Consider the following 25354-nt stretch of genomic DNA (forward strand, 5'->3'; position numbering starts at 1 on the left):
ATCGGGGCTTGGTGACCAGGGTTGGAAGTGTCACTTCTCAGGGGACACTGTGCTCATCTGGGCACAGAACAGGGGCAGTTTCAGTGTCCAGGGCACATAGTTCTGCTGCTCTCCTCCGAGGGTCAACAAACCAAACTCCAGTGTCCCTTTGCTGCTCATGATGCCTCCACCCTGCAGTTTCCAAATCCTGGGAGCGCTTCTTCTCCAGGGAGCTGGGGACCCCACGAGGACACAGGCCAGCTACCGCCACCTGGGCTGGAGCTGGTGCCTTAGCCAGTGGGGCACCTGGACAGGGTCAGGTTTCCCAGCATGAGCCTTACTCCACAGGGACATGCTGACCGATGCTTCTGCCCCTCCAAGGTCCAGCATGGTATGTTTCCTTCCAGTAAACCCCCAAAACCCAGTGGGGCTGGAAGACCTGGGACTCCTGGTGATGCCAAGGCACAGGGCAGAAAGACGTGGAGGCTGCGTGTCATCCTCACAGGCCCCCACCCAGCCCGCATGCCCCTTCCCCAGCACACTGAGAACAAAGCCTTCAAATCCACTGCTGGAAGGCTCTCTCCCCTTGGGCCCTGGCTGAGCCCTCACTCGCCCTCCAGCCTGCCCAAAGCCTGTTCCTGCCCTGGCCCTCCCTCCTTTCCAGCTGGGCTGGGGCTGGCTATTGCATCAGCCTCTACCCACTCAGCCTCATCTTGGCATCAAGGGGCCCAGCTGGGAAGGAGGATCATGGGGGTGCTGAGCAGTCGTGCCCCTGGGACACTGGGACAGACAGGCTGTCGAGCCTCCTGTTTTTAGGGACTCCTAGAAGGTGACCTTGGCTCATTCTGGTTAGGCAGGCCCTGTGCTGGGCAGAGGGTCATACAGCTCAAGCAGACCCAGGCCCTACTACCCAGGAGTTCACGCCCAGCAGGTAGTCCCACCAAGATAGGTTCTGAGATAGGTATCTGCCCCATGCACTTGGTCTGACCCTGAGGGTCAGGAAGGCTTCCTGCACAAGGAGGGGACTTGGGCTGACTCTTAGAGGATCAGAAGGGACAATGTTGCAAGGGGTCATGCACCAGAGGAGGAAGACTTCTAGGGCATGGCCCTTGTGGGGAGACACCTGTTGTTAGGTTTCCTGGAGATAGGGTGGCCCAGGTGACAGTGGCTGGGCTGCAGAGCCTCTAGAGCCTGTGGGTCAGCTGTGTCTTTGAGAAAATTTCCTCTGGAAGGACAGAAGCTTCTGGAAGGGTGGCAGGGTTGACACTGCAAATGCGCACACGCCTATTTAGCAGATGCCCGTACAAGTCCAGGCACTGCGGCGTTTGTAAGTGTGTAGTCGGCAAACAGCTCAGCGTCCGTGCACAGGGCAGCAGCCCCTTCACCCTGCCCCACCTGCTGGCAGCCCACTCGCCAGGCTCCACCCACTCTCTTTACTCTTCTGGAGCTTTCCATGCAAACCCAAGCATTCAGGAATATGATTTTATCTTCCCACCCCACCCCACCCCCACTTTCTTTTCTTTTTAATTTTTATTTTTAAAATATTTTATTTATTTGTGAGAGAGAGAGCATGAGCAGGCCTGGCAAAGAGAAGAGGGAGATGGAGAAGCAGGCTCCCCTCCGCACCGAGCAGGGAGCCTGACATGGGACTTGATCCCATGACCCCAGGATCATGACCTGAGCTGAAGGCAGACCCTCCACCGACGGAGCCCCAGGTGCCCCTGCCCTCTGTACTGTGATAGAACACATGCTGGGGTGCAGTCACTGTCTGAACCAGGTTTAAGGCACAGTCTGGGCCCGTTACACATGCCCCCCCACACTGTGTGCCGGTGGGTCCGACGTGTCTGGGGCCTCCTAGGAGTGGATTCCTCAGCATTCGTGTTTCGAGTCTGGATGATGCAGGTGGCAAGCTGCTCTTCTGGCTGGGCCTGGCCACACCTGCACACCTGCTAGGTTCCCCCCCCCACCCGGCGTGTCACAGACCATCACCCGCTCTGCTTCCACACAAGGGCACTTCTCAGCATCTGCTGGGGTGGCCTCAGGCCTCTCCTTCCAGAGACTCACCACAGGCCTGCTTACGTATGTGTGTGGAGCCTGCCCCGCACTGGCGGTGACAAGGTGGATCTCTCTCTCTGCGCCGCGGCGCTTGTTTTGGGAACAGCAGGCATGATTCCCTTGGCAGCTCTCAGGAGATGAGCCTGTGCCAGGGAGAGCGGGCAAGGGGTGGTGAGGGCAGAAGCTCTGCCAGGGAGCCCTTGGCCCGGCCCTTGGCCCTGGGTCATCTGCCGCAGCAAGGGGGCCGGGGGTCGGGGATGGGGCCACCACGGCCACTACAGGGAGCCTGGAAGGGTCAGCCCGCAGCAGCCGTCCACCCAGGAGAAACATGTGTGTGCACTCAGATTTACACACCGGGATGTTCATCACAGGATTATCTATAATCACAAAAAATTGGCGCCAACACACATGTCTGACCAGAGAGGAACTGATGTGGTAGATGATGGAGCATCGGGCACCAAAACGCCACGTGGCCCTTACATGCCGGATTATGAAGAGCGTTCGTTGGTGTAGAAATATGTTCAATATAAGGTCATGTTGGGGGGGAGCACAGAATGCAAACTCAGGCGTGCAATGTAAACCCTGTTTTGACAATAAAATAAAATGAAATAAAACATTTTGCCTGGCGGAGAGCAGAGTGAGCTCTGTGAGTTCAGCGGGGGCCTAGGCCCAGAGATGAGACACCTGCCTCCCCCTGCAGGCCCTGGTGCCGGTCACTGCCCGCCCCACCCTCCGGAAAGGAAGGATAAAGCACACTGGAGTCAAAACCCTCATTCATTCATTTAAGATTTTATTTATTTATTCATTAGAGACACACACAGAGAGAGAGAGAGAGAGAGGCAGAGACACAGGCAGAGGGAGAAGCAGGCTCCATGCAAGGAGCCCGATGTGGGACTCGATCCCAGGACTCCGGGATCATGACCTGAGCGGAAGGCAGCCACTCCACTGCTGAGCCACCCAGGTGCCCCTCATTTATTATTTCTAAAGATTTATTTATTTTAGAGAGAGAGAGCAGGAGGGAGGGGCAGGGGAGAGGGAGAGAGAATCTCAAGCAGACTCTGAGCTGGTCACAGACATGGGGCTCAATCCCCCAATCTGAGATCAGGACTTGAGCTGAAACCAAGAGTCGGATGCTTAACTGACTGAGCCACCCAGGTGGCCGTCAAAACCCTCCTTTAATCGAGAATCAGAGGTCAGAATGGGCAGGCTCCAGGGGGGACAGAACCATCCCCAGCACGTTCTGGAAGGGGACTGGTGTCCACAGCTGAGGAGAGCCGAGGGATCTGGAGCTGAGCAAAACCTACGTGGGATTCATCCCAGATGACAATGTCCAGGTCCATCCTCCAGATGACCCAGGTGGACGCTGCCTGCTTCCCAGGACAGCATGCCCAGGTGGGATGTGAGCCAAGTGCCTGCCTGCCAGCCCCGCCTGGGGAGAGGGGAAGTGGGGAAATCGCTGCCCCTGTGGAAAACAGCACCTTTCTCAGTGGCCCTGACCTGGGTGCTCTTGCCCGTCGCTCTGCCCCCTCCCACGGCACGGGCCCACACTCACTCATCAGCTCCCGGCTGCCAGATTATTCCGGGGCTGATTAAATTAGCGAATGCAATCACAATCTGAAGCAAGTTAATTGGGAGAATTTATTGGACCTGCCAGTTTTATGCATGTCTGATTAAGTATTATAAGGTTTGTTTTTGATTTTGCATAATTTAACTTTAGATCCTGCACTGGGGGGCCCATCAACCATTAACGACCCGAATAAACCTCTTTTAGGATGCGCCTGTTTATGATTTATTTCTGAATGCAATATCTTCCAGATTTTTTTTTTTTTGGGCGCTGTTGCCAAAGTGACAAATATGTTAAAAGTAACATTTTGAGCCATTCCGTTCACCCTATAAATCTCTCGGAATGTATACAATTCATTAAAAGTTTTGAAAGGAGTACAAGTTAGCATTTATATTGCAACAAGTGACATATAAATGCCTATGTTTGTCTTCCCAGCATGCCATAAATACAGCCGCCTCCCCGGCGCCCCCGCCAGCCACCCCGCCCATGCTCTGGGGCGGTGATAAGCTCCACTGCAAATCTTCGCCCCTGTCAGTGCAGACTGTTCAATCAGCAGGAGTAGGAGCCACGTCACTGTGAAATTAGCACAGGAGAAAATACAGCCAGGGCCCGGGAGGCATGGGCTGAACCCCCGAAAGCGAGCCTCCTGTGTCCCCTTCGTGGCCTGGGTTTCAGGAGGGCACATCCGTGAGGTGGCAGAAAGCCTGCTGCCAGGAGGAGGGCGGGGCCGCCTGGAAGCTGGCAGTGGGGCCACCTCCTCGCCACCGCCACCGCCTAAGGCCAGGTCTCCGCCTGCGACCTATGCCTCTGGCTTGTTTACGAGTGTTTCTGTGCGTCCCAGCGGTGGCGGCGGTTACTGAGCACGGATTCCACACGGCCTTGGCCGAGGGCTGCACATCATTAAACCCTCTAACGGCCACTGGGGCCGCACCACCTAGGAAGATTGAGTAGTTTATCCAACCCGGAGCCCCGGGGCTGGGGCACTGGTGAAATCTAGGCAAGTCTGTAGCCTATAAACCATCTCTCAGCAGCCCTGGGCAGCCCCCCCCGGGGTCACTCACAACGTCCCTGAGTGTGGCCTGAGTGCGCTCCCAGAGCCTAGCCCAGTCCACTTCCCTCTGCTGCTGTCCGCCCCTCGACCCCCTGCCCCCCCCCCCCCGCCCACACAGGCTGTGTGCGTGGGGGTCAGACAGAAGCTGGGTGGGCCAATGCCCTCAGCAGTCCCCAGGTCTGCAGGCTTCTGATTCTAAAGGCACGACCCAGGCCGGGCTCTGGAATCAGCGGGGCAAGCAGTCCAGTCTATACTGGGCCCTGCTGTGTGTCAGTCACCAGGGACACGGCAGGATACAGGGCTCTCTGCCCTTAAGGGCTTCAGCTCCAGGGGCAGGATGAGCAGAAGAGGTGGCATTCCTTCTCCCCAAGCAGGTGGGCCTGCTGAGAGTACAGAGGACCTGTCCATCCATCCGTCTCTGCTGCTGTGGTCCGCGCCCCCGCCAGGGAGCCGAATGCTTTTGTTTGCACTCAGGCCAGCATGGCCCAGAGACCCTAAGGCCTGTCCCTCCTTCCAGCCCGGCTGGACCTAAGTGCTAGTACCTGAGATGCCACGAGATGGGGACAGCAGCGTCGCCCGCACCCAGGCTGTGGGGACCAATGCTCTCGGGAGACAAACTACAGGAAGGACTCAGTGTGGCCTGGTGCTCATGACTCAGTACCACTGCTCATAGCTGTGCTGGTCACCTGCTGCCCGACAAGGGGTCCTGGAACAGGACGGCTTAACGTAGTAACAACACGTGTGTCAGTTCACCAGGGTTGCCGTGACGGAGCACCACGGACCGTGGCTCAGGTCACAGAAGCGTGTTCCCTCACATCCTGGAGGCTGGATGTCCTGGATGCCAAGGCAGGCAGGGCTGGTTCCTCCCTCCTGCGCTTGCAGACAGCTGGTCTCCAATCATTTAGCTTTCCTAGTGAGTGACCCAAGGGACAACAAGATGGGGCTGCAGAGCAGTTTGTGGCCGAGCCTGCGGCATCATGTGACCACATCTGCCTCACCCTCTTGGCAACACAGGTCAGCCGTGCCCAGCACAGGGGTCAGCCACCCTGGAGGCTCACTCAGCAACGGCTCCTGGCCTCACACACAGGGGGCAAAGTTGACACCTGGGCGTTATTGTCACCACTCTACAGATGAGGAGACTGAGGTCCAGAGAGGCTGACGCCTTTGCCCACAGCTGAAAAGTGGAGCCAGAGCGACAGCGGGCAGGCACTGCCTCCATGAATGCCATCTACTGCTTCTATGCTGACCAGCCTCTGGGCGTCCAACAGGCTCCTAGGACCAGTTACCGGCAAGTGGCTCCGCGGACTCCGGCCTGGGGTCTGCCCTGACCAGAAGAGCATCCTCCCGGGGCTCAAAGAGGTGAAGGAGGAACCACGGCGGGGGTGGGAGATGCTGGGATCCATCAGCGGGGCAAACTGCCACCCCAAGTAGGCTGGACTTCTGCAACCGAAACCTAGTAGGGAAAGGGCCATTGGTCAGACAACCACGGACCCTGCTGGAGTGCCAACCCAACGGCGATGCCCGCAGGGAGCCAGGAGGAGGTGGCACTGTGTGCGTGTCACACCTGGCGGTGCCAGACTCAACCCCGGGTGTCTGAGTAAGGCCCAATAAGAAAAATTCTCTACTCACCTGAGAGCTACTTGCTCCCAACGTGGTTATAATGATTCAAAATGACATGTGCCACTCAGACCATTTGGGCTGGAAACAGACCAGCCCAATCATAGTACTGAAAAGATAACAATATTTTCTTATGGTCAGAGTCTGCAGGCCAGGATCCCACACAGCCCCACCTAGGGCTTCTCTGCTCTGGGGTCTTGGCCCCAGCCCCGAGGCTCACCGCCACCCCCCCCCCACTGACCTGCACATCATTCACAGGTACAATGCCCCAATGCGCTCAGATAGGCGCAGCCCTGAAGCCCCCCTGTATGGCTTCCCCACATACCCACCACATGCCCCTGGCACACCTGTCACATGCCTGCCCCCCCCGGGCTCCCCTTGTGGCCCAGTGTCTACCAGACATCACCACCCTGGAAATGGTTCGGGGTCAGCTGGGTGGCCTGGGGTAAACTGGGTGGCTCAGGGTCAGTGGGGTGGCCCGGGGTTAGCTGGGCGGCACAGGGTCAGTGAGTGGGAATTCCAGCCCATGTCTGCTGGAGGGGTGGGACAGTGGCACTGGGTGTGGAGACCACGGAGGCTGAGCCCCTCCGTAAGCTGAGGCGGTTTGCTCAGGCCTCTCAACTAAGCCAAGCCTGGGGCACAGGGCGGGTGGGGGGGGGGGTGGTGGTGGTAAGCTCTCCCGCCTTCAGCACACACAACAGCTAACATCGGTTCACCATAAGCTTTCGGTCTCACTTGACCTCTGCCAAGGACCAGTAAGCTACAAGAACGTGACCCAAGGGTGACAGTTGTCCTTCCCTCATTTACAGCCAACAAACTTCACAAAGGCCAGAGTCAAGGTTCTCAGTCAAGGTTCTTGCAGGCCATTGGCTCTCTTCCGGAGGCCGCTCACTCCCACCACAGGGACCTGAAAGCAGCCACAGACAACGCAGGAGTGGGCTGGGCTGGCCTGATTTTACTGCCCCTCGCCCCTCCAAGCCTCCAAGGAGCCACCCTCACTCCAGTCCCCCTTCCCACTCATTCACCCTTGGCCAGCTCTGCGGCAACCCCAACGCTGTCCCAGCAGGTGGCGCCCAGCCACTGCCTACAGCCTGACACCCGCTGGGAGGCCTGCAGAGAGCGGGTACTCAGCATGACTGGAGCAAGACAAGGACCCCCAATGGACCCCCCCCAATGAGAACCTACAAACACAGCAGGTGTTGGGGGCGACCCGGGCAGCCCAAAGAACATAGCCCCATCCTCATCCTCCCCTGGTCGTGGTAAGGCTGCAGGTGTGTGGCGTCTGGCATCCTCACGGCAAAGCAACAAAACCTAGTGGACTGTGTGCTCAGAAGTACTGTTCCTAGAAGCTGCTGCAGTTGCTCAAACACGTGCGCGCGGGCTGGCTCCCCAGGTAGAAGCACGCCTTACAGCGGGCCACTGGGGTACACAGGTCTACACACAAATCCTCGCAGCCCCAGGGGTGGAACACAAGGAGGGCTGAGCCCCCTCCACGCGTGCAGGAAGTGTAAGGGTCCCAGGAAGGGGTGGCATGTGGTTCCAGGCAGCTTTCCAGAGCAGGGGCTATGGGACTGGGGTCTTGAGGGTGAGTAGGAGCTTGGCAGGCGGAAACCACCGAGGAACAGAACAAGTGTATATGAAAGGCCAGGTCATATATATGAGAGTGATGGGACCCCTCACAGAGGTGAGGAGAGACCTGTATGGGATGTCCTGGGGGAGACCAAGGCTGGGGTGGAGAGGAGAACCGCCAGCCCAGGGCCCAGCATCAGCAGGGAGCTACTGCAGAAACCCAGCCTGGGGATCCCTGGGTGGCGCAGCGGTTTGGCGCCTGCCTTTGGCCCAGGGCGCAATCCTGGAGACCCGGGATCGAATCCCACATCGGGTTCCCGGTGCATGGAGCCTGCTTCTCCCTCTGCCTGTGTCTCTGCCTCTCTCTCTCTCTCTGTGAGACTATCATAAATAAATAAAAATTAAAAAAAAAAAAAAAGAAAGAAACCCAGCCTGGGGCAGCCCCGGTGGCTCAGCGGTTTAGTGCTGCCTTCAGCCCAGGGCGTGATCCTGGGACCTGGGATCGAGTCCCACGTCGGGCTCCCTGCATGGAGCCTGCTTCTCCTTCTGCCTGTGTCTCTCACCTGTGTATTCTAATGAATGAATGAATAAATAAATAATCAAGACAGAAAGAAAGAAAGGAAACCCAGCCTGCACAAAGCCCGCATTTTAAGAAATACCCCTTAAAATATCCTCCTTCTCTCTCATCTTCTCCGGCCGCTGCTTCACAAAGTGCACACTTTTCACACATCCGGGCCCTTCTGCACCTGATCCTGCCAGACCCTGCTCCCCAGGACAGCAGGAGCACGATGGCCAGGACCACTTGGGCCAGAACCAAGTGAGCCCTGAAACAGGGATGGGGTGGGGCGGGGGTGGGTAGGGCTTAGGGTGCGGGGTGCTGGGGGACCTGGGCTTAAGGTGTGGGAGGCTGGGGGTTCTGGAGTTAGGGTGCAGGGGGCTGGGGGACCTGGGGTTCGGGTGTGGGGTGCTGGGGACTCTGGGGTTAAGGGGGGGCTGGGGGACCTGGGGTTAGGGGTGTGGGGAGCTCTGAGATTAGGGTGGGGATGCTGGGGTGTAGGGTGTGGGGGGCTGGAGGACCTGGGTTAAGGTGTGGGGAGGCTGGGGGACCTGGGGTTAGGGTGAGGCGGGCTGGGGGCTCTGGGGCCAGGGGTGTGGAGGGCTGGAGGACCTGGGGTTAGGGGTGCGGGGGAATGGGGGACCTGAGGTTAAGTGTGCGGGGAGCTGCGGGACCTGGGGTTAAGGTGCGGGGGGCTGGGGGCTCTGGGGCAAGGGTGCAGGGGGCTGGGGACCTGGGGTTAGGGGTACAGGGCGCTCTGGGGTTAGGCGTGCAAGGGTCCGTGGGGCGCTGGAGGCTTTGGGGTTAGGGTGCGGGGGCTGGGGGAGCTGCGGCTAGGCTGCGGGGGGCTCCGGGGTTGGGGTGCGGGAGTCCGTGGGGGGCTGGGGTTAGGGTTAGGGCTGGAGAGGCGGCGGGCGGCCAGCCTGGAGGAGAGCAGACTCCAGCGCCGCCCGGAAGGGTGCCTGAGCGGCTGGCCTCGAGCCTCCGGGGCACAGGTATCGCGTAGACTAGTGAGCGCCCGGGGCCCAGGGTCTCCGCCACGCTGACGCCCGCGGGGCTCACGTATCAAGCCTGCACGGAATCCTCACTCTCCGGGGGAGGACCACCCCGGGACGCGCGGCAGCTGTCAGCCTGCCCTGCTCCCCCGCGGGGCGGGGACCAGGACGCCCCTCCACGGCCCCGCCCACGGGGGGCGCGCCTGCGCACTGCCAGCCGCCTTGGGCGCCGCGGCGCGTGCGCGGAGGGGCTGCCCGTGGTCCGCACGCGCAGGCCGTCGATCTGCGCCTGCGCAGGGCAGTCCGAACAGCCTGCGGCGTACGCGGGGCGAGGCGCCGGGCGGCCGCGTTAAGGGCCGCGCGCGCACGCAGGCACGTAAGCACGTACGCCCTGGGGAAGCGTCGAGTTCCGGCCGCTCGGAGACGGCCCTGAGCCGGGGGGAAGGGAGGCACTTTCGGTGTCGGCGCGGGCGGAGGGGGCTGGAGGAAGGTCCTACGGTGGCCGCAGAGGGACGGCGCTACGGCTCCCACGCTGGGCCAAACGCTGCCGGCCGCCTGGCGCGCGAGCCCCGGGACCTTCGGGGCGGTGTCGGGAGGGGGCGCGTGAACGGCCGGCCGCGCAGCTGCCGCGCGGTGGGCAGCATGAGCCTGCCCTGCTCCTGGAGCCCCGCGTGCCGGGGGGCCCCGCAGGCCCGGCCGCCCGCACCGCCGGCCTCCCCCGGCGCCGGCGCCGGCGCGGAGAGGGCACCTGGTGAGCGGCAGGCGGGCCGGTGCTCCCCGGGGTCCGCCGCCTGCCCGGCCCGGGAGCCCAGGCGCGGAGGCGGGGGTGCGGGCGGGACGCGGCGGGGCCGCAGGAGGGAAGCGCGGAGCCGCCCGCGGATGTCAGCCCCCGCTCTGGCCCTGCCTGCGGGGAGGGCTGGATGTCCCCGCGACCCCGCGACCCCGCGACCCCGGGCACCGCCAGGCCGACGCCCATGCCATGGTGTCTCCCAACCTGACACCAACCTGGCTGCCCCCGTTCCGCGTTCTGTACCTGCAGGTTTTCCACCCGCCAGTCCCCTAGGCAGCCCGTGATGGCGGTGACCACAGAGCCCCTCCTTGTTCCTCTTTTCCCATCACTGGGTCTGTAGGCCTGTCATGACGCCGCGGTGGTCACCCCTTCTCCCAGCACCCCTGGGACGCAGCTGGGGGCATCCCTGTCTTACAGGGCAGGGATGGGCGGGTGAGGTGCTCCAGGCGACTCCTGGCGAGTGACCGCCCATACCGCTGTCTGCGCTGCAGCACCTGGCTGGCCTGGTTGCAGAAGTGAACTCCTCTGTGTGTGTGTTCTGTCCCTTGGAAGTGTCCCCAGTAGGTGCCCGTGGAAAGGGCAAGGCCCTGGGGATGTGAGTGGGAGCAGATCCTCTCCCCTAGGGGCAGTTCCACTGTGGCCCTGGGGCTGGCACCTGCTCGCTCATCTTGGGGCTTACCCGTCTCCTCTCTGTCATTTTCCTGCAGGCCGCCACATCCCCCAGGGCTCAGCGGCTGGCTTCCAGGCCTAGGTGCCCATGACGCCTATGCTGACTGCTACCTGGACACCACCGCTGCCACAAGTTAGCACCAGCGCCCAGGCCCCAATGCCGGTCATGCCCATCCCCCGGCGGGTGCGCTCCTTCCACGGCCCGCACACCACCTGCCTGCACGCAGCCTGTGGGCCGGCGCGCACCTCTCGCCTGGCCCGTACTAAGTACAACAACTTCGATGTCTACATCCGGGCGCGCTGGCTCTACGGCTTCATCCGCTTCTTGCTCTACTTTAGCTGCAGCCTTTTCACGGCCACGCTGTGGGGCGCACTAGCCACCCTCTTCTGCCTGCAGTACCTGGGCGTGCGTGTCCTGCTGCGCTTCCAGCTCAAGCTGTCGGTGCTGCTGCTGCTGCTAGGTCGCCGGCGCGTGGATTTCCGCCTCCTCAACGAACTGCTCATCTATGGTATCCGAGTGACCGTGCTGCTCGTTGGGGGTCTGGGCTGGTGCTTCATGGTCTTTGTGGACATGTGAGGGGTACCAGTGGGCCTCGACTCTGGGGTTTATTTATTGTGACCGTGGTGGTGGATGCACCCGTGGCCGTGTTCTCTTCTTGATGGGGTAGGTCAGGATTCTGTTGTTCCCAGCCCGTCCTGCGAATGGGGTCTGCAGATGTGTCCACCTCCCACACATGGAGGACCACACATGGGTCCTGGCGGGGTGCTGAGACTTCTGTGGAGGGGACGCTGGCGCCCCCTCCGTTGCTGGTTTTCTGCTCTGACCCTTCCTTGTGTGTTCGCTTAGGTACAGTGCCTCACTGGCCACCAGCCTGTGCTTCCAGCCCTCACTTTTTCAGGCTGTGCCAGAGTGAGGCCCACTGGCCCAGTCTGCTCTGGGCAAGCCTCCTGTCCAGAGCACAGGCATCACAGGTGGTGTGGGAGCCCCCTTCCCGTGAGCCCCGGCCCCCACCCCAGCCTTAGGGACGTGTCAGGCTCAAATAGCTGATGTACCACACTGCCACGAAGCTGTTCACTCTGCCCTGGGCCACCCACGTCCCGGCACAGCCCAGTCCCTCCATCTTCCCCACCCCCACCCCGAGAGGCATTCAGGGGCCTGAGTCCCAGGCCAAGCTTCAGGGCCATGTTGGTTTGCTTAGATGTGGTCTAGTGGGAGTCACGGGCTGCCTTGGCAGGTTACTAGATCGGGGGCCAGCCCAGGGGAGTGCTGGGTCCAGGGCAGATCTGTCTTCCTCTTGGGCAGGTTTGTTCAAGATGTCAAGTTGGAGGCCATAGTCTCTTCGAATGTAGATTTCTGAGGAGGTACCTTAACTCCTTTCCAGCGGGTAGGGGCCCTTTGGGCTTTGGATGGCTAGAATTGGAAGTGAGGCCAGAGGTGTTGAGAAGCACAGTCTCTGAGTGTGTACCACGGAAACACAAGCAGAGCTTCTGTTTAAAGAGCACCTCCTAGAGGTTTGTGCACCAGGGCTGAGCCCCGAGCGAGGGACTGGGCTGCCCTGGGTCCCTGCCCTGTGGCTGTTTCTGCCAGTAGACCATCGAGGGCCAGAGTCTTGCCCAGACCCTGCTCTTGGCCTTCTCTGTCAGAGGAGACAGTGGCCTAGTGACTCTGTTGTCACTGTGGGTCTCCTTGGCAGGTGAGCAGGTGCTCTGGACAATCGTGCTGGGATAACATGTGGAGACCAGGGACAGAACACAGCCCTGTATTGGGGTGACAGACCTGCTTCACCCCAAGTTGTTCCAGTGCCACTTCCCAGGTATGGGCAGTGGCCCCTTTGACCCTGCGTGGCCAGGCAGTCCAGTGGCTAGGGGAGCTGTCACACAGTTGGGTGCCAAGGGAAGAAAAACACAAATCAGGTAGAGAAAGCAGAGAAAGCTTGGCTGTAAACTCTGCTCTTAGATTTGTAGCCAGCTTCTACCCAGTAATCATCAACTTGAGGACAGTGGGAAGGCTCCTTGGACGAAGTTCTTTCTCAGGTTGAGTCTGTTCTGTCGCCTGGACGGCAGGCAGGGAGCTGACCTGCACGGATCCCACATTTCAGCGCCACAGAGAACCTTTTGCACTAAATCATGCTATTTCCTAAAAGTTTTGTTTTGTGTTAATGAACTCAGACTCCCCTCCCCCCGCCCCCCACCTCCTGTCACTGAGGTGGACACATGTCCACACAGTCAGGACAGCGGGAGGGATCTGGCCGGGCCACCTCCAGTGTTGTTGGGGCCACGGAGGAGCTGGCACATTGAACACAGAGATGCTCGTTGTCTCGAGTGCCTGTTAAATTCTTTATGAAATGAGTCACCTGCATTAAACTTATTTTTTTAACCTGTTGATGGAGTGGCTGCTTGAAGCTCAGAATTGTTGTTCCTGTTTTGAGGGTCTAACAAACCAAAAACACCACAGAATCTGTCATCTGTCACGAGTAACATTGGAACATTTCAAGCAGGCATCAGTGACACCATGGAAGGAGCAGATGCGGGGGCCTCTGAGGGCCGGCCCTGACCTTGAAGCTGGGAGCCGGGGCAGGACGGCCATGCTGGCAGCAGGTCCTGGCAAGGCCCACGAACGCTGACTTGCACCAGCAGACGAGTGTGTAGGGTCCTCACAGGCCAGGAAAGAGGTCACAGAACCGAGTGTCCAGGGTGAGCTCCATTTCAGGGGAAGATTCGTGTGCGTGAGGAAGACACTGGCTGAAAACCAAAGCTGTGGTCCTTGCTTGACGTGAAATGCTGGGAGAGATGAGAGACACATTAGCACTTAAGTGTCTTCACTGTGGAGGTCTAGGCTTCTGTGCGGGGATGCCCCCGTTCTCCGCCTCTCCCAGCTCCCCTACAAGTGCGATGTCCCTCCAAGCTGCCCCCCGCCGGCCAGAAAGTGCCACGGAAAGGCAGCCTCTCTGCTGTTTCCAGAATTGTGTAGAACTGGGTGTTTTCTCAGAAGAAAACAGCCCAAGTCACTTTGGGGTTTAGCTCTTGATGGCAGAGCTGGTAAAATCCCCGGAAGCCGCAGAGGCTGGGGTGGGCGTGCGAGCAGATGTCACCACACCTCCCTCCAGCCGGCCGTGCGGGGTGGTCCTCACAGGCCGGGGCCACCAGGAGCCAGAGCCTCGAGGACGACCGCCTCCCCCGAGGCTTCTTGTTCCGAGGCTCTGGACGCCCATGTGCCAGGAGGGCTGCCTGTGCTGGCGGGGGCCCTGAGTGCCCCTGGGCTGGGGTGGCTCCGGGTACCACCCAGGGGGGCAGAAGTCGGACTGGTGAGGTCCTGATGGTGCTTGGTGAGCGTGAGCCCTCCGGTGACTCCTGCCCCGGGGCTGAGGTGACCCCAGGCCCCGCCCCCCTGCCCCTGAGGTGACCCCAGGCCCCTAACCCCTGCCCCCGTCCGCTAGTCCCCGTCTTCAAGGACGATGTGGCGACCTGACAATACAATGCGCCCTGGGCCAGGCAGTGGGAGAGCAGGGTGACCTGTGGTTTCAGTGAGGGCCACACCCGAAGAGGAGTCTCAGCCCCAGGGCATCACCCATGGGCAGGGGGCTGGCTGGGAGGGTGGGCAGGGTGACCTGCGAGGGCAGCCTCTGGGGCAGCAGGTATTCTACTGAAATGTCTTATTTGGAGCAGAGTGTGTGCTTGTGACAGGCTCCGCGTGTTCAGGAGAAACAAGTGAGCTGCAGGTCTGGAGGCTTCTGTGGGCTGGGGGAGGCGGGGACCGGGGGCCCAGCCAGGACAGAACCCCACGGCGATGCTAGCAGGTGCCAGGCGCTGGGGCTGGATTCATCCTTACAAAGCCGCCCGGCCTGTGTATCCTGCTGCCTCCTCACCCCCAGGTCACCCAGGCTGCCCTTGAGGCTGGGGCAAGGGAGGAAGTGACCTGGGACAGCCAATGGGTCAGGCCCCAGGGAGCCAGCCCAGGACAAGATGGCTGTGAGCGCAGGACTGGAGGTGGGTGGAGATGGCCCAAGGGGAGCAGGAGGGGAAGAGGAGAGGGAGGAAAAGACCTGGAAGTTTCTGCAGGTGGGAGTGCCTGCCCCAGAGCAGCAGTGGTGGCAGGTGGGCCCTTGATTTGGGAGCCTGGCCTGCCGGCAGCTAGGGGGGTGGGATGTGAGGAGGCACCAGGAGGTCTCCTGGGCTGGCAGAAAGGAGGTGGGTCAGGCAGGGTTGGGAGTTCAGGGTCAGGATGAAGCTGGGCAGGGAGGGAGAGAGCAGAGGGAGGAGGAAGGGGAGAAGCGCATCCCTTGCATGAAGCAGAGTGCTGAGTCCCTGCAGGGGAGAGCCCGGTGCTGGGTGCTGGGGACACTGGGGACGTGGGAGGAAAGGCCTCATCGGGAGCTGTGGCCGGGAGGGATGGTGTTTGGGAACTTGCAGAAACCAACCATGTGAAAGTCTGGGTACTATCCATCTGCATTTCCGAAGATGCCCCCTCTGGCCCTGGGGGAGGGGCGGGGGGTATCACACCTTGACGGGAGGGCCCATCGGGCTGTGGGGGAGGGACAGAGGGACACAGCCCCACCTGGGACTGTGGCTGGGGCAGGCACTGCCCAGCTCTGGACCAGAGTATAACATCCGCGCTGCTGTGGAGTACGGGTGGGCCGCTGGGGCTGGCTGCACAGACATTGAAGATATGGATGGGCCCTGACCTTGAGAGGTCCCTGTCGCTCCCTGCTTGTGATTGGACAAGGGAGCTGGGAGCTGGTGGAGGCAGGGCGCTCGGTGCTGATTCAGCACTTTCTGGGAAGGGCGAGAGCTTCTTTCCCTCCGCGGAGGGCCAGTGCTGCTTCTTTCTCCCTCTCCCGTGCCCGTGCCCGCACACGCGCCTGCGCTATTTGGAAAGGGCTCCTGTGGGCCAACCCCTCGAGGCCCGCCTGCTGCTCTGTACCCAGCTGCATGCAGGAGCCACTTTCCAGAAATCCCAGCAGGCTGGCGGGCAGCCCTGACAGCTCCCAGAAGAGGGAGCGCCCCGCCTCACCAGCATCCTTGCCCAGAGGGGACAGGGAGGACGGAGGGAGCCGCTGAATCAGCTCTCAGGCTGCGCCCCTCCCCCGCCCCCACGGGCAGCATGCCCAGGCTTGCTGGCAGCTGTGTCACACGGGGCCTCTGGCAGGGTTGCTGTGGCTCTCTCTGTGTGGCCGACTCTGTGCCTGGTGCCGGGGGAGGGCTTGCAGGAGGGTGTGTGCTGTGCAGAGCTACCCGGGCCCAGGGAGGAAGTCCAGGTTGGGCACACCTCCACCTCGGGCCAGTTCAGCCGGGGTTGCCTGCCACCCTGACCTGGGGCTGGGCGCCGACCCTGAGCCCTGGGCCAGAGCTGGGCAGGGCACACGCCAGGACCCCCTGAGGCCTGGCATGGGTTTGGTGGGCTTCTAACTGTGGTGGGGAGCCCAGGGTGACACTGAGGGCAGGCCTGGGCCAGGCACGTGCTGCCCTGGTGAAGTAGGTCCTGTACAGGGGTGTGAATGGGAGATGGGACCTTCATCGTTCACCCAGGAAGGGCGGGGAGCCCGAGGAGGAGTCTGGGAAGGCAGGACAGAGGCCAGAGCAAGAGGGCAGAGGGCGACTAGGCCTCGACGAGGCAATGGTTCACCCCACCCGACAGTGGGCAGCCCTCTAGAGGGAGCGGGCCCCAGGAGGATGTCCTCAGACAGGAGCCCCACAGGCCTGCGAGTGCCTGGAAAGCACACAGCCACTTCCCAGCAGCTGCATATTGACCGCCATTCAGCCAGCCCTGGGCCTGAGGACCCGTGTGCATTCTGCTTCCTGAGAATATTAATGCCTCGTCCTGGCTGCAATGCTGCATGAATATTCATGCAGAAATCAATCCGTCCAGCCTGATGGTGACATCACTGGGAGAGGAGCAGTCAGGTGGCCTCCTGGGAGGCGTGTTCCCTTGCATGGGGGTGCTGTGCCCACCATGGGGGTTGTGGGGGTCAGCTCCAGGTCACCTAGAGCACAGGGGGCCCTTTCCTTCCAGGGGGACCCAGAACAGGTTGTAGATGGGCAGGGAGTGGTGACCCTGCCGCCCCCGCTGGGGCCTGGACAGGGAGACATGGGCAGGAGTCCTCCCAGGGAGCCGCCCCTCCATGCAGCCCAGGGCTTACCCTGACTCCTGTGCCCCACAGGCCGACCCAGGTGAGCAGAGATGGTGAGTCTCCTGGTCTTTGCAGCAGCCCAGCTGCACCACTGCTCTGCCTCCCCACCCCTCTCCCCTGGCCCCCAGGCCCTCCCCCTCCCCTCCTCCCCCAGGGAGGGGCCACAGCCCACTCTTCAGAGTGGGGGGGGGTCTACGCCCCCTGCCCTGCCTGCCCACACAGGCTAGGGGCAGCCCTCCTAGGATATAAATCTGAGTCGTAATTGTGAATTCGTCATTTACAACAACATCCTGACAAAATGGTAACATTATTTATGTTTTCCAACTTGTGCTTTGATAACCCGAGCCTGCTTTCCCGGGCTTCCTGGGTGCGAGGAGCCTCCTGATGCCACAGCCTGGAGCTGATTCAGCCCGCGCTATGCACCACCTGTGCATCGAGTGGCGCTTGCTTCCCAGAGCAGCTGCAGCCCCCTCGACCCGCCAGCCCGCCCGCCTCTAGTCTGCGTGTGTGCTCACATGTGTGTGTGTGTGTTTTCCACCATCCACGGTTCTGGGTCCCGCCCCCATTCACCCAGAGAGTGAGCGGGGCAGGGTGGGCTGGCCCTGCCCCCTGCGCCCAGCCCCTGGGTCTCCCCCTCGGTGCTCTCAGGGAGAACAGAGGGCCTGGGGCCCCTGGGTGACTGGGGACCCCCCAGTGGCCACAATTCCCAGAAACACCCTGCTGGAGGAAGCCAGAGGGCACGTGTGCTCCGCTTGCCTTCCTCACGTTTGGGTCATGCAGTCCGTGAGCTGATTCCCACGAACGGCCTCGTTTCTTAGACGCTGCATGTGCGGCTATTTGCTCCCCTCCACGACCAGCTTTTCCTGTGAGATGCAGGAGAGGAAGGCAAGAGTATCCAGGCTCACAGTCCGGAGTGGTCAGAGTTGCTGCATACAGCTCTGCCCAGGAGAGGAAGACAGCCCAGGGTTAGCAGTCCCTCAGGCAGGGGCAGCAGAGAGGAGGGTGGCGGCTCCTGCCCCGACAGCCCGCGGGCGGAGTTCTGGGTGGCCCTGTCCATGCCTGGAAGGTACTGGAAGCCAGGGGCCCAGGCCCTGGGCCCTGCCTGGGGGAGGGAGAGCCTCTCTGCCCTGTGTGGCCTAGACCTGTCCCTGGTCTTGAACTCAGGCTGGGTGGGCAGACCTTCTCCTGGGGCTGGTGCACTCCACGGCTGTGGAGAGAATGAAGGAGCAAAGGGGCCATCGTGTCTCAGGCCGTCCCTGAGGCTCACAACCGGGGATCCAGAGGCTGGGGGTCCAGGGTCCCGGTGCCCGCAGAGTCGGTGTCTGGTAAGGCCATTCCCCAGTTCTCAGATGTGACCTCGCTATGTCCTCACAGGACGGGAGGGATGCCACAGCTTCTGGGGTCCCACTCCTCAGCTCTACTCCACCACCTCCCACTTCCTGACACCTTCACCTCCACCTCTGGCGGGGTTAGGTTCCGACACGGGACTTTGGGGTGGCTGTCACACATTCTTTTTAAGATTTATTATTTGAGAGAGAGAGAGAATGCACGTGCAGAGTGGGGGGCAGAGGAAGAGAGACTCTCCAGCAGACTGCACAGAGCGCGGAGCCGCCGTGAGGCTCCATCCCACAACCCTGAGATCATGAGCTGAACTGAAACCAAGAGTCGGCCTCCTGTCTGTGCCCCAGGTGCCCCGAGGACACACGTTCTGATGACACCGTGTCCCCTGGGGCCCGACGCAGGGTAGGCCCTGGACACTCACTTCCTGAAAGACTATGTCCAGGGTCATTCTGTGCCCTCCAGGCTCAGTCTCACAGGAGGACGTTTGTCTCCCTCCAGAGGTGTCCACGGGGATGGGCGCCTGCCATGTGCTGACTCCTCCTGGGAAGGTGGACTTCGCCTCCCTGGCCAGCATGTGCCTGGCTCTCACCTGTGTCTCGTGGGGCCATGCACTGCCCCCCAGTTGCTGTGCCCACCCTGGTGTGACTGGCCAGGGCCTGACGTCCCTCAGGGGAGGTGAGTCACCACAGCCACCCATCCCTTGGCCTTCTCAGAAGCAGGAAGCAGCAGCTGCTTAACAGCTGCACAAAATGTCAGGGAGAAATTTAGGACAAAAGAGGAAGAAGATTGGAGCATCCAATTTAAACTGAGGGGAGGCACATGGAAGCCAAAGCGGTGCTGCCCTAATTCACGCGCACAGAGAGCCACGGGTTCCGCAGCCGCTGACGAGAAACCAAAATATTCACCCAGTTTCCTTCTGTGTGAGGGACCCAAGCTGGTCTCTGAGGACTCACAGATGTCCCTGGGCCCCGGGGTGTGGCCTCACATGGCCCGGGGCTCAGCAGACCCCTCAGGCACAGGGTCACGGGCAGCCAGGCTCTGGCCGGGGGGTCTGTCCCACAGGCCGCCCCCCGCTGACAGGTGCCCTCCCCCTGCCCCCCCCCCCCGTCCCAGCTCCACACTCTGCTGTCCAGCGGTGCCCCAGGCCATGCCGGGCAAAGCCGCACCCTCGTCCTGCACAGGTGGCCAGGTCGCCTGGCAGGTCAACTCTGTGGCGTTCTGGCTGGCATTCCCGCTGTGGAAGGTGGTCCAGCAGGAAGCAGAGGCTTCCTGGAGTCTGGGGGCCACAGGAGTGAGTCTTAATCTCCAGCCGCCAAAGGAGGACCCACCCTCAGTGGACCCACTGGGCTCAGGGTCGGTCAGTGAGCCGCGGGCGCCCCTTCCGGCCTGGAGCAGGTCCATGTGTGGATGCTAACTGAGGCCCCCATCCCTGCCAGGGTGGGTGCAGCTGCAGGCGGACCCGGCCACTGCCTGGCCCCCCACCTCTGTTCTCTGACACCTGCTGGTGCCTCGATTGCAGACATGTTCCAATCGGCAGGAATTAGCATCCTAACAATGAACCAGCTGTGCTTGGGGTTCAAAGGAGAGGCAGGTTGTGTGACAAAGAGCATCACACCCCATGGTCTGTTCAGGCCTCCAGCACAGCGCCCTAGAGGATCCCTCCCTGTCTGCCAGGGAGCCAAGGCTGCGCACACCCATCACAGCAGGGATGTGCATCCTCGAGCACCCTTGCTCTTTCTGTGAGTCGGGCACACGCTCTCTCGGCCTCCCTGGCATGTCCTTCTGAGGGCAGGCCGGGCACCACCCTGTTGGCTGTGCTTGCCGAGATGTGTTCCTGGGCTCCTGGTGGCCCAGGTCAGGGATGCCGTTGTATGGTGCTGGGCTGTCCCGGCGACAGGGCTCTGGCCTCCAAGCAGGCCCACTCGGTGCTGACCTCTGGACCCTAGCACTGAAGCCAATGCCCCTGCCGATGCCCCATCCCACCATGTTCACAGAGGTACTGGCCCCTCCACAAAGTACTCTAGAATGTTTTGCATTCCCTGAAGTCTGGCGTCCCAATGGTGTTAAGTACCCAGTTCCCTGGGCTGGAACCTGGCAGACAGGGCTCTGGGGTGGGAGCTCCCGCTGGGGCTGGCACTCCTGCTGCCACAGGGACTTGTCTGTCAACACAGAGCCCAGGCCTGAGCAAAGGCCATGCCTGGCAACCCAAAAGCCCCCTCCAGCCCTTCCCCCAGGCTAACCGCCTCACTCCGGGAGCCGGGATCTGAGCCACCAGGTCCTCACCCAGAATTTTCCAGGACAAAAAACAGCTGATCAAGGCCATGGCCAGCAGGGACCTGGCCGTGGTACCCACAGGGCATGGCTAGATTGTCACCCCTGCAGCCCCAGGCACTGCCCAGAGCAGGCAGTTGGGTCCTCAGGGAGCAGGGGCTGGACTTCCATCTGCCACTCTTGGCTTCCTTCCCTGGGGGAGCCCAGACTGTGGCCACCTGAGGGGACTCCAAGGGGTCACAGGGCAGTTCTGGGAGATGTGACCCCACAACCACATAGGCCAGGGAGGTGGGGCAGTGTTCAGCCCTTTCGACTCCTCCTTGGACGTGAGGTTGTAAACAGGAGGACCCTCCCCTGGACGCCACACAGAGTGACCTGAGGAGCTTGGCCAGCTCAGGGCCACCCTTATCTATGCCTGGCTGTGGGCTGTGGGCCGCGGCTCCCCCTCCTCCGTTTTCGAGCCCTGGAGTCCACATGAGGAGTGTCCCTTGGGTCAGGCTTGGAACAGTAGAGCCCTGAGCCTTCCTCTGTGCTGCCCCTCTGAGCAAGATCCTTTGCCGGACCTGGACACAGAGCAGAAGACTCAGGTCTCCTGTGAGCCACATGGCAGTGGAGGGGAAGGAGGAGGGGGAGCCACACCTGGGGGGGGGGTCCCACAGAATCCCCGATCACCCCCCTGGCCCCGTGCTCCACACCATCTGCAGAGGCCCCTGTCTCAGGGTCAGGCCATGCCTGTGGTCAGGCCATCGAGGGGCACAGCCACTGGGCCCTGGGCACTTGCTCTCAGAGCAGTAAGGCTTGGTGGGGAGCCCCAAGGTGAGGGATGGCCCCGCCCATGGTGAGGTCACCTCTGACCCCCTCAGGAGGCCCTGATGTATGGGTAGCATTCAGCCCAAGGGAACCACCCGGGTGTGGTTTGGCCTGAGAGTACCCAGACCTCCTGTGCCATCTGGGGGTGGGCCCAGCCCCTGCCTCGTGGGGTGAGGGGGTTCCCCTGGTGGTCACACCTGAGCTCACTGAGTAGACCCCGCAGCCTCTGGCTGTCCTTTGGAAATGGGTGGGTTTAGTCTTAAAGTCCCTCTGGTTTTCCTCACAAGACTGGACCCAGATTTCAATCTGTGGGGCCCAGCTGCTCTTGGCTGCCCGGCAACAGCTGCAGCCTGTACATGCAGCCCCCAGACCCTGGTTCCTGCCTGGGGCCTGGGGTCTGAGCCACCAGGTGCCCCATTCACCCCTGAGCGCTCTGGATCCACCACGAGCAGTCTGCAGGGCCTACAGGTCTCAGGCAGGGTGGAGGCCAGGCCCCACGGCTCCCAGCACCAGGCAGCGCACCTCAGGTCATCCCTGGGGGGCCCCAGTGCAGTGCAGGTTCTGGTTCAGCAGGATGGGGGCCTCGGAGTGGGCAGAGGAGGAGGGGTGGTGGGTCGTGGCGTGGCTCCAGAACAGTTCAACCACGCGGCTGGACACTAAGAAATCAAGGAAGACCAGAGACAGACCAGTGATTTGGGGCAGCGATGACCACCAGTGACAGGAGGGCTCTCCACCTCCAACACCCCCCACCCCTGCGCACTGACCCCTGGCCGCATCTGGTATGACCCAAGTGGGACCACCCAGGTTTTCACGGGCTCCATGCAGGGCACCCAGGTTTTCACGGGCTCCATGCCTTGATTCCCCCATCTTTCTGCCGGAGGGAAGGGGCATCACAGTTCTCGCATTTCCATCTTCCTGGGGTCCTCACCCCCCCTGACCTTTCCCGGAACCCAGGGATAGTCCCCCGCTGACCAGCCCCTTCCTGGACACCCTCCCCGCCCCCTGCACGGAGCCTGTCCCTGCACAACCACACGTGTCACCCGGCGGGCCACTTCCTTTCTCAGTGTCCATGCACAGCATTTGGTCTTTTCTTGTGGAAAATATACATCAGATTTATGCCTACCCTGTATTTGCGCTGCTGTGCTGCCGTCCCCAGAACGTGATCGCCTCCCAGAGAGACCCGTCCATGCTGGACGCCATCCCCCGCCACCTCCTCCCCTGCTGCCTCCAGGTGGCAACTCCTTACGGATGCAGGGACACAGGGATAGGGCTCCACTTAGGGAAGGCCACATCTTCCCCCAAAGGGCCTGTGGGGCGTGTTGGCCCCCAATCATGGGGACAAACAACACTTTGGGACCTTATGCCCAAGGGGACCGGTTGAGTCGTGGGTAATTCTGTTTAATTCTGGAAGAACTACACCCCTCTTCCCAGAGCAGTTGCTCTGGCTGGTTTGGGGCCCAGCCCAGCTCTGCAGTCCAGGCCGTGTGGAGCCCAGTACTTTTTCATCTGTGGTGTTCTGAGGATGCCCAACACCCGCCCCCCGCCCCCTCCCCCACCCCACTCCGGGGGAGCGGCCCTGGCCCGCGCTCTCTAGCACATCCCAGGACCGAGCACTGGGCCTGGCACACGGCTGTGCCCAGGAGGACCTGGTCAGCCCGCTCTCTGGGTCGGGGGTGGGGGAGCAGGTATGCCGGCCTGTTCACCCCCCAACCGTGGGGAGGGGCCTCACCTGCCACCCTCCTAGGCTCTCTTGGCCAGTGTGTCTCCTCACCCTAGGGGCCAGATTACACCATCTGCTGGAGTGTAGGAGTGCAGACTTACCCAGGGCCACGTGGGGGGTGCTCGATGCTGTGAGAGCCAGTTGAGGAGGGGGTCCAGACCTCTTTCCAGAGGACTTGAGCAGGCCGCCTAAAGGATGAACCAATCAGAGTTCACATGCCAACGCAGGGAGAGGAGATATCCCAGGCAGGGGGATGGCAAATGCAAGGGCCCTGTGGCAGTAGGTGCAGCAGACTGGTGGCCCGTGTGCTACAAGCAGAGTGTGGGTGGGTGGGAGGAAGACAGAGGCCGGGGGGTGGGCAGAGGCCAACTGCTCGGTCACTGAGCACAGAGGGAGGCCCCACTGGCCCTTCTTTCCATTTTGGCTGCCCCTCCCCGTTTTCCTCCATGCTTCTCATCCTCGGACACCTCCCAAGTCCCCAGCCTGTGTGTCTGCAGGATGACCAGAGTCTCCATCAGAAACATGGAAGTTTAAAATCCTCCTCTCATACGGGGTCTTCACCATCCACAGACAGCAAGGACTGGCCCCACCTGGGGGCTGCGGCCGGAACCCCAGGGGGCTGGTGCTGGATTCACTGCAGAACACACTTGGTCTCCATTCCAGTGGGCAGAGGCCAGCTAATGTGGAGCCCGGAGGGCGATGGGTGCCTGGCAGGCAGGGCTGGGAGTCACTGGGGCCTGCACCCCACGCTGGGCTTCTGAGACCTGCCAGTGACCGTGGTGCCTTTGTGTCTAAGGCCTATGTAAGTGTCCTCAGAGGTCAGTGGAGGAATCCCCAGGGCCGGAGGGCTGCTGTCCCCTCAGGGCTGCCACCGATTCTCCAGAAGAACCACAGAAAGAATAGGACTGGCAGAGGACTGGGAGGGAACCTGACAGGCCAGGGTGGTCTGTCCCCAGGGAAGCTGGGCCGCGCCCCTTGGTGGGAGCAGCCCCCATGTCCAGGGCCTAGAGACTCCCAACCTGCTAGCGCCTTCCATGTCCTTTCTCTCCCGCAGGAACGCACACAGTGCTGCCCAGCAGCCAGGCCCTGGCTCCCCACCCAACCCCCCACCTCCAGGAGCCGGGCCAGGAACAGAAGTGAGGTGGTTTCCTGGGGAGGGGAGTGGGCGGTGTGCAAGGCTGGCCACTGCCACCCAGATCCCAGCCCGGCGTCCGGACCTGGGCTGTGGCTGGAGGGTGTCCTGGGCTTGAGGCAGATGGCCCCTGGGGGTCCCTGCTTGGGGTCCTAGTACCTGGCGAGGCTCACAGAAACCCTAGATGTGGAGAAAGATCACAGATGGGATTTTTAAAAAAGATTTCATTTATTTATTCATGAGAGACACACACACACAGAGGCAGAGACACAGGCAGAGGGAGAAGCAGGCTCCCTGCAGGGAGGGACTTGACCTGGGAACTCCAGGATCACATCCTGGGCTAAAGGCAGGCACTCAACCACTGAGCCACCAGGCATCCCACAGATGGGATATAAACTGAGAGAGGGGACACCTCATTTGCCCTCGTATTTAGGAGAGCACCATGTTGGTTCTAAAGATGGACAGAATATTCTCACAACATTTACGAGAACACCACCTCTTACCTGTTAGAGACAAGAGGTTTACCAAGGTCCCTGGGCAGTTTTCTGTAAGAGGCCGACCCTAAAAGCCCTTGGTGGCCACCGACTGTGAGCGCTCACCCTAGAGAGCTCCTCTCTTTTGCTCTCTGCCTCATCTTCACTTAATAAACGTTCACTTCACGTCACCCTTTTGTGACCGTCAGATCCATTTTTCCACCTGGTGAGATGTGAGCCCTGCACCACTGTTGCCCGGGGTGGCCATGAAGTGTGGGCAGCGCTGGCTCTGTCCCCCTGTAGAACCCAGCTCCCCTAAGGGCTCAGCAGGGCCACCCTGGGGTCAGGGGTCGGGGCACACGTCCTGGAAGGGGTAGGCCACAGGATCTGGTTGGACTGTTGGGTATTTTAAGTGGTGGCCTCGGTTTGAATCCGAAACCAGGGATGGGGTGGGCAAAAACCCAACTGCTAAAAATGGGGGCTGGATGTGTACTACAAGCCTGGGGGCTGCAACGTAACTGGCTCTGGCCCCTGCTTAGATCCACAAACGGTCCGGGGTGAGACTGGGGGGGCCCCCCGCTCAAACCCTAGCTGTGAGGGGATGGGCCGGTGTTTGGCAACCCCCCTCGCCGCC

General features: G+C 61.4%; 1 protein-coding gene and 2 long non-coding RNA genes across 8 annotated transcripts; 1 reads left to right on the forward strand and 2 right to left on the reverse strand.

The window, feature by feature from the left end:
- Nucleotides 1–3799: 3799 nt before the first annotated feature.
- Nucleotides 3800–8748, reverse strand: LOC112677431 (uncharacterized). Of its 2 annotated transcripts, none has more exons than XR_004818504.2 (4): nucleotides 8495–8748; nucleotides 7074–7173; nucleotides 6279–6375; nucleotides 3800–6102 (listed from the first exon to the last, which is right to left on the reverse strand). It is a non-coding gene; the product is annotated as an uncharacterized LOC112677431 (long non-coding RNA). The 2 variants fall into 2 exon arrangements; XR_003147031.3 differs by lacking the exon at nucleotides 8495–8748 and adding an exon at nucleotides 7452–8209.
- An 884-nt stretch (nucleotides 8749–9632) lies between these two features.
- Nucleotides 9633–13228, forward strand: TMEM250 (transmembrane protein 250). 5 transcript variants are annotated; one of them, XM_025475772.3, is made up of 2 exons: nucleotides 9633–9758; nucleotides 10884–13228. In XM_025475772.3, the coding sequence occupies exon 2, from the start codon at nucleotides 10934–10936 to the stop codon at nucleotides 11420–11422; it is 489 nt and encodes a 162-aa protein (XP_025331557.1). In that variant the 5' UTR covers nucleotides 9633–9758; nucleotides 10884–10933; the 3' UTR covers nucleotides 11423–13228. The 5 variants fall into 5 exon arrangements, with proteins under 5 accessions (XP_025331557.1, XP_035576509.1, XP_025331556.1 ...); XM_035720616.2 differs by having other exon boundaries at nucleotides 9697–9762; XM_025475771.3 differs by lacking the exon at nucleotides 9633–9758 and adding an exon at nucleotides 9795–10137.
- On the reverse strand, nucleotides 12240–17077 carry LOC125755770 (uncharacterized). Its single transcript, XR_007413073.1, has 2 exons — nucleotides 16983–17077; nucleotides 12240–13626 (listed from the first exon to the last, which is right to left on the reverse strand). It is a non-coding gene; the product is annotated as an uncharacterized LOC125755770 (long non-coding RNA).
- Between the last annotated feature and the right edge of the window lie 8277 nt (nucleotides 17078–25354).

This window comes from Canis lupus, chromosome 9 (assembly GCF_003254725.2).
Source record: "Canis lupus dingo isolate Sandy chromosome 9, ASM325472v2, whole genome shotgun sequence".
Lineage (NCBI taxonomy): Eukaryota > Metazoa > Chordata > Mammalia > Carnivora > Canidae > Canis > Canis lupus.

What these genes read in the sequence shown, in the direction of transcription:
- TMEM250 (XM_025475772.3), top strand. Translation starts at nt 10,934, where the DNA reads ATGACGCCTATGCTGACTGCTACCTGGACACCACCGCTGCCACAAGTT.